At 38.0% G+C, this 8,611-nt stretch overlaps 1 protein-coding gene across 1 annotated transcript in view; it reads left to right on the forward strand.

Moving 5' to 3' along the window:
- Positions 1–7,277, forward strand: part of lrrc4ca (leucine rich repeat containing 4C-a) — a 74,491-nt gene extending 67,214 nt beyond the window's left edge. Inside the window, exon 3 of the mRNA XM_084094192.1 lies at positions 2,391–7,277. Within this exon, the coding sequence (XP_083950318.1) occupies positions 2,445–4,391 (1,947 nt within the window). The 5' untranslated portion in view covers positions 2,391–2,444 and the 3' untranslated portion in view covers positions 4,392–7,277. The remainder of the gene's footprint in view (positions 1–2,390) is intronic.
- Positions 7,278–8,611: the final 1,334 nt, after the last annotated feature.

Consider the following 8,611-nt stretch of genomic DNA (forward strand, 5'->3'; position numbering starts at 1 on the left):
GATCTTATGAAAAAAAACTACACTACCCACACTGAGAAAAACAATAAGTAGAATTTACTCAATTTTTATTTGGCAAGTTTTTGCATGAATATTTTTCAAGTAAATTTCACATTTATGGAAATTAAGTAAATCTACTTACCTAAACCGAGTAAAATTCACAAAGTGAATGAGTACATATAACTTGGCCTGTTAAATTATATTGAGTAATTTTTACTTACAAATCTGATATAAATAATATAATTAAGTAAAACCACTTGATATTTTAAATACATTTTACTTGTTTTATGCAGTGCTGGTAATTATTTTAAATTAAATTAAATGTTACTCTTATAATGTGACAAAATAATGTGCAGTTAAGAGTAATTTATTAAGAAATAAGCATCTACAGAAACCTATAATGACCATAATAACAATTCGGATGTGTTCGGTCTCTCTCTTTGTCCCTCTCAACCGGTTTACAGCAACAGAGGCACAAAGGACTGAATGCATTTGAGAAATATCCTGAAATTAAGAAGAGAGAGAGAGAAAAAAACAATAATCAGTAAACAGCAAATACTTTTAAATTAAAAGTTAATTAATTTGCATTCACATTATTCATTTAATTTATACCAAATCATTAAAAACATTAAAAACATCCTGCATGACCTTACTCTCATAGTCATTTCCTCACATTAATGTTAACAGCATGCAGATATCACGAATTAGGAATTTGGGAGTACAAATTTTTCATTCGTTTTGATTTAAGCAAGGCAACGAATTATTGTCATTTACAACGTTGTCACGATTTAGTAAAAGCAGGGACCATTTAATAGATAGTATGCACGATTTAGCAAATGAATGAGGGAATGAATTATATTGTGCACGATGAGGGAACGAGAACCTTCTCACTTAGGCCTATTGTTCATTTGTGGCCAATATTTGTCATCTATAAAGAAAACTGCACACAAAATAACAAATATTAAACAAAAAGATCATGATTTAAGTAACATATTCATGTTTTTTAGGCGTAATTACTGATAATTCGTGTAAAACGTAAAGTTTAAAACTGAGGAAAAAAATATGGCTAACGTCTTACAAAGCTAACTCGTCATTAATCCTCTTGGGTCGGCAAACGCGCCATCGCGTTTTGCTCTTTTTTTCACATAGCAGCAAAATAGACTTAAAATACTCCGTCATTTTTGGTCATAAAGATTACAGACTTAAGAAATATGAAAAAATAAACTGTTAAATGTCTACTTTTTCCACTTTCAATCGAAATAAAACATTGTGCTTTTGTAAAAGAAAGAAAATAAACAGGGTGCTTTCTGCCTCTGCCACAACGTCTCCGTGAACTTTTTTTCTGGAGCACGTCTCTAAACTTAACAACACTAAACTTTTCAAATGTATAGAATGAAGTGATGACAAGACAATCGTTGAATTAATCCAAAAATCCGTAGTATAATGCAGTTTTTTACTGTTGCTTACCTGTCAAGAGCCGTTGGAGTGGAGATTTGAAATCCCTAAAGGCTGATTTATACTTCTGCGTCGTTGTCCGCGTTCACGCGCGCAGAGGGAGCATGTAAAACCCGAGGGACCGGTCCTAGCAGACCAATCACAGCGCTTGCGTCCGTGTAGAGTTGACGCGTTGTTACATTTTTGGAGAGGTGCACGTCGGTACGCCGAAGGGTACGCGCGCTACACACAACCTACGACGTAGCTACGGCGTAAGTTCGACGCAGAAGTATAAATTGGGCTTTAGTCATCGCGTGTTTTCTTCTTTCCGCGCATGCGCAGCTTCCTTTCTTCAAGGACTAAATTTTACTTGATTTATTTTTATTTGCTTCAAGTACTTAATTAATGCATGTAAATATGCCAGAGAGTCAGAAGTCAATTTTACTTGTCTGTTAGAGGTCTAATATTTACATGTAAAAAATGAGTATATAATTAGGATTTACTTAATATACTAAAGTTTTTATTTTTACAAAATGATTCTTAGCAAAAGATACATGATTTTTCCTGTTTTATTTACTTTGACATAAAATCATTTTTTACAGTGCACATCCTAAGCGTAGCAGCAACGTCTGCTGATTGGTCCAACTCGCTGTTACCATAGAAACGTTTACCTTACTGGCGAACGGCCCGCAGCTGTTGTTGTAGTGTACCGGGTTGCTCTGCGTCAAGACGTAGACAGCCATACCTCAGCTTTCACACTTTTCCACTTGAGAGTTTTCATTTACCATCCGAACCACATCGTCATATGTGACTTCAGGCAGGTTGCGGAGAGATTTGGTCCAGCAGTATCTATTTTTCTGTTTTATCTATTGTATATATCTGTATTAGCATTGATTTGTGTCAGTCAGTTAGTATTCCAAACCTTACATGGTTCTGTCTCTCTCTCTCTCTCTTTGCAGTTTGGCCTAATATAACACTTCCCAAAGAGTGGAGAACCTGTCAGCGAATTATGAATGATAAACAAGATGACCTCCTCCCTGATGCAGCAGACGATGAGAGGTCCTAGGTGGAACCGGGCCCTGTCCGACCCATTGTTCGTGCTGTCACTGGCCCTGCAGCTTCTGGTGGTGGCTGGCCTGGTGCGAGCACAGACCTGCCCCTCCGTCTGCTCTTGTAGCAACCAGTTCAGCAAGGTCATCTGTACACGACGTTCCCTTCGAGATGTACCTGATGGTATTTCCACCAACACAAGGTACCTGAACCTTCAGGAGAACCTCATCCAGGTGATTAGGGTTGACAGCTTCAAGCATCTGAGGCACCTGGAGATCCTGCAGCTCAGCAAAAACCATATCCGCACCATTGAAATCGGAGCTTTTAACGGGCTGGCCAACCTCAACACTCTGGAGCTCTTCGATAATCGTTTAACCACAATCCCCAATGGGGCTTTCGAGTACCTGTCCAAACTTAAGGAGCTTTGGTTGAGGAATAATCCTATTGAGAGTATACCCTCTTATGCCTTCAACCGTGTACCATCACTGCGAAGGCTGGACTTGGGCGAGCTGAAAAGGCTCACTTACATTTCAGAAGGTGCCTTTGAAGGCCTCAGCAACCTGCGATACCTGAACCTTGGCATGTGCAACTTGAAGGAGATCCCCAACCTTATTCCTCTTGTTCGTTTGGATGAGTTGGAGATGTCAGGAAACCAGCTCTCTATTATTAGGCCAGGGTCTTTCAAAGGCCTTGTCCACTTACAGAAACTGTGGATGATGCATGCACAGATCCAGACTATTGAGAGAAATGCCTTCGATGATCTTCAGTCCCTTGTGGAGCTCAATTTGGCCCACAATAACCTTACCCTCCTGCCTCATGACCTCTTCACCCCACTACACCATGTGGAGAGGGTACATTTGCACCACAACCCCTGGAACTGCAACTGTGACATCCTCTGGCTCAGTTGGTGGCTAAAGGAAATGGTGCCGGCCAATACCAGTTGCTGTGCCCGCTGTGCGTCACCTACCAGCCACAAAGGGCGCTACATCGGCGAACTCGACCAGAACTATTTCCATTGTTATGCACCGGTGATCGTGGAGCCTCCGGCGGACCTGAACGTGACTGAGGGAATGGCAGCAGAACTGAAATGTCGAGCGAATTCTTTGACCTCAGTCAGCTGGATCACGCCCAATGGGTCCATCATGACGCACGGGGCATACAAGATACGCATTTCCGTGCTCAACGATGGGACGTTAAACTTTACCAATGTCACGATGCAGGACACTGGAACATACACTTGTATGGTGAGCAACTCCGCAGGCAACACAACAGCCTCCGCTACTCTTAATGTGTCTTCGACAGAGAACAGCAGCTTCAGTTATTTCACTACAGTTACCGTCGAGACCACAGAATCGTCACATGATGAGGGCCACCCAACAGTACAGCAGAAAGGCGCCCCAACTCCTTCTTCTGGAATTTGGGAGACTTTACCACCTTCCTTCACTACTACCACCACCACCACAGCACGGACGCCACTGTCCACCAAGGCCACCGATAAGACCTACACCATCCCTGTCACGGCCCTGATCGACGGCTCCCTCAACACCTTGGATGAGGTCATGAAGACCACGAAGATCATCATTGGTTGCTTTGTGGCCATCACGCTGATGGCGGCCGTCATGCTGATCATCTTTTATAAAATGCGCAAACAGCATCACCAGCAAAACCACCACGCACCGACACGAACCATTGAGATTATCAACGTAGACGAGGATTGCGTGGCGGGTGGACCTAACATGGAGGGCCACCTCACCCTTCCCCCACTGGAGCATGAGCACCTGAATCATTACACTGCTTACAAGACTGTGTACAATCACGCCTCCACCATCAATTCTATACACAGCTCTGCCCACGAACCTTTGCTAATTCGGGCCAGCTCAAAAGACAATGTACAAGAAACCCAGATCTGAACTGCTTTTCATAATGGGGATTAAACGAAGAAAAAAAAAAGACCTCTAAAACTCTTAAGGAACAGTATGTGACATATCGATTTTGAAGATTGTCGAAACAAAGACAGTAGACCGATGCAAGACGTATAAGAATAAGATGTTGACAGGTAGAAAAGGACATTCGGAGTTGAGTGTACGTCAACCGTTTCAAAAGTGTCTTTACATAACAGAAGTTATTTATTTAAGGAAAATAACTATTGTGGTTTAATCAAGAAAAGATGTAATCAGCAATTATTTTTCCAGCATTTATTTCTCCATGTTTTTGAATGTTATTTTAAGAGTTGTTGGTTTACTAATTTGCTTTTAAACTCTGTTTAAGTCTGTTCTGTATGTGAGGACCCAATTTAAAGTCATTTGCAGCTGAATCTGAAACCTTTCCATCTGTCTGAAACTTTAAGATTCACATTTAGTGTCAATACTTTTAAAATATTAGGTTATAGATTGTCATATTAGAAAACGTTCCACCCTATAATTGTTCTAAATGATTCATTTTTTGACTCCCCTTAATTAATGATATTTGAAAATATCACATTATTCAGTTACCCTTGCTGAAAAATAGGCTTTTTAAACCAGATTAAGCAGGTTTACTGGTCATACTGTAGTTGGTCTCTCAGCCTGGTCAGGCTCATCTGTTGGCTGGTTTTAGAAAGGGTTTTGACGCTTTTTAAATTGGACAGTTTGGGAGACAAGCTTAAACCAGCTAATTTTTCAGCAAGGATGGCTGCTACAAATTATATGCAGATGTATACCTGGCATCTCTAGCCTAAAATTTAGAACAAAGAGCCCTGGAAACATGTCCCCATTTAAAACCGGGCCAAATGTCAGGAACACATGTCTATTTAATGCATGCAGGGCAATTAATTTCAAATCGTTTCTGTGCTCGGACCAGAAGATTTATGGATTAAGTTAGCATTTGGGGGTCTGCCCACTTGCTCTTAAATGCATTTTAAGGTATCTCCAGCTTAAAATAAGCTTCACGTTATTAAACTGTTTTCTTCATCTTCTTTATCATAGTAATTGTGAGTTCCTGTGGCAGTTCACCCTTGATACCCTACTAAAGTCTCCCAATACTCACACACAGATGCAGCACACTCATTCTATGCCAAATGCTATATGGGCAGGAGGCCGAAGACTGTAGGCCTTTCTTCAAAGGTTGACAGAGTGGAAATGTGGCGAAAGCATGGAAATGGTACTGACATAGCACCATTTCCATTTCAATCCATTTTTTTCTTGGTGCTGTCCATGGATACAGTTGAATGAATTAATTCTGGGATGGTCTAAAAGCCAGACATAGAACCCTAAATAAGAGGGCAAAGTTAGTGCCGCTCAGATCTAAGGCTTCCAAAGATGCCACAGGTTCGTCTTTATAGATTCTGTAAACCGACTGTGTTATTTTTTCCCTAGTTTTTTTTTTCTTTTTTCTTCCATATTCTATCTATCGCTGTCAATCTTTTTATAGGCAGTTATGCAATTATTTTTAAACTTCTTAGTCATATTCAATCACTTTTATTTATTTTTCAGCACAGATCGAGAATGATACATTTATCTTTGGCTTTAGACATGCTGTAGCCTTTGGCTGCAGGGGTGGATGATTTGAGATTATGAATTAATTTATGAAATCAGAATGGCCTGAGATGGTCACTATAGAAACCAATGACCTTGGACAGGGTGGGTGGGGGCGGTGAGTAGCCGACAGACATTGGTTTGACACTGTAAATGCATTCAGAGTCAAATTGGAGAGCGAGGCGGGGTGAAAGAGCCAAAGTGGACTCATTTGAAGTGCATCATTTAATCTATAAAGCAATCTAGAGGGCTATAGGTAATTTGAAGTAAACCAATAAACCTGTGACATTTTATTCAGATTCGTAGCGTTTCGTTTTGGCCATTCATAATTAATGCAAAACTCACAGGGGACTGACAGGACAATTTTTCTCTTGCTTTTCTGTTCTTAATGTAGATGCCGACTGAGACCATGTGGCGTTTGTTGAACATTTTAGTATCATATTTTGTTCACATACCAGATGCACTCTGATTTTAATATATCTAATGCAATTATGCTTGTCAGCTTTGCTATTTCAGTTCATTACAAAAAAAGTTTTTGAGAGTACCTCCTGCCCATTAGAAGCAAAGGCCATCTGGTACATTTGCTAATCAAGATATCCAAGCGTGCAAAAAAAAGACTGTTCTTCATCTGAATATGCTGCTCTTTCGAATCTTAATTCACTGATTTTATTTTGTGTTGTCACTGAAATTGACGTCAATCCGAACATAAGTTCATTACAGCGAAAGAAGAACCTTATTGTCTATGGAGTTTAGCACAAAAGTAAACCAAGTCATTGAGTTGAGTCTTGCTTTCAGTTGCATTTTATTTGATTGTTTTGAGGATTTGGATCATTGTCTTAAATTGCCAATTTTTTTTTTTTTTTTTTTTTTTGTATGTTTGTTATGTCCCATCATGTGAACACATCTGTGTTTTGGGTTTCGTTTAAGGAGGGAACGAGATGCTTTTCTCTCCGTTCCACGTAACTTCTTTCTTTTCGTCTCTGAGAGGGAATGCTGTTCTAGTGGTAGATTTCTATAAAAATACATTTTGAAAATAAAAACAAAAAAAACAAAACAAAAACTTTTTAAATTTTAATTTTACATGTGCCAACCTGTTCTAAAAGATTTAACAAAACAAAAAAAAAGCGAGCGAGATATGCTGTAAAAGACGACTGGATTGATTTTCATGTAAACATTATTTCATGACCTTTAAAAAAAAAGAAAAAAGATGGAGTTCGATTATAGAAATCAGAGTTTGTAGTTCATACACAAGATAAGGTTACAAATAAACTATCATTGTCTTTTCTCTGTTGTCTCCTTACTTTTTTTTCACAATGGTGTCTTGTGTTAAAATGACATGTAAAATTTTAAGCAATAATATTGATGACTGCAACACTGTATTTTAAATGACATACTTCAGCTTTAATCTTTGGAAAAACATATTTGGATGTGTATTATTGCTTATCAAAACAACATTAGTCTGCTGTGTGTGGATGATTGATTCAGTATTTAGTGTGTGAAAGGCTCCACCTGTTGTTTTGAGTTATTAGACAGAATTAGAAATGAGTGAATACCCTTACGAAAAATAAGTATACTTCAAGTTCATTTTATGAAGTATACTTAAGTAATGTTCAGGTATATTTTTAAGTATACTTTATGTACTAAGTTTACTAATATCAATGTGTACTTGTAGTAAACTTGTAAGTGTACTATTTCAATACTGCTTGAGACTAAATTGGCCAACTTTTAGTATATAAAAGTATACATTCAAGTGTACTATAAGTGTAAGAGTAGTAAACTACTTAGTTTACTATTTTAATACAAGTAGTACTTTTTTTTTTTAGTTTATGAAAGTACACACTGAAGTGTACTCTCAGTAAACTACTAGTTTTACTGCAAGTATACTTGTAAGTTTTCTTTAAGTGAACATAATATTATACTTATAGTTTACTATTTATATATTATTTTGCACTTGCAGTATACTACTATGTTCACATGTAGATGTTGTTTATACTTGAAAAATACCTTTAACTGTACTTTAATTTTAAAAATATTTTATTAGCTTCATGCATCCTTTTTTAACCAACAATGTCGGTAAGTTTCATAAAGAAAGGCAACATTTTAAACCAAAAAGTTGAGAAAATCACATTTTTGTCAAAGACTACGCCTTGATCAGATTCAGAACGATGATCAAAACACATATGGAGTAACGTGTCCAACACCCCCAAAGCTTCACAGTCGTTTTCTCTTCATGGGTTACGCTTCATTTAATTTGGAAACATTAAGCAGTTTTGATTTACAAGCTGTTTAATGTTTGATGATCACGTTATTTTACATTTGAGTGAGCAATCTTATATCAATTGGTTCAGCTTCTTCTTCTCCTGTGTTTTGATCAGGAGATTCTGTACTAGAAGATGTGTTATATAGCGCCCCCTACCGTATAACAGTGAAAACATGGATTGCTGCGGGGAAAAGTAGAATTAGAGTAAATTCCTATACACTACCAGTGGACTAGCCTACACAAAAATTCAGATACGCAGAATTAGGAACATATCTGTCTTATATCAATATTCTAATCAATATTTTCAAACACTGAGAAGTTTCATAAGACTGTATATGAAAAACTAAGTAAAAAATGT

This window comes from Abramis brama (genome assembly GCF_963993115.1).
Source record: "Abramis brama genome assembly, chromosome: 20".
In the NCBI taxonomy this organism is placed as follows: Eukaryota; Metazoa; Chordata; class Actinopteri; order Cypriniformes; family Leuciscidae; genus Abramis; species Abramis brama.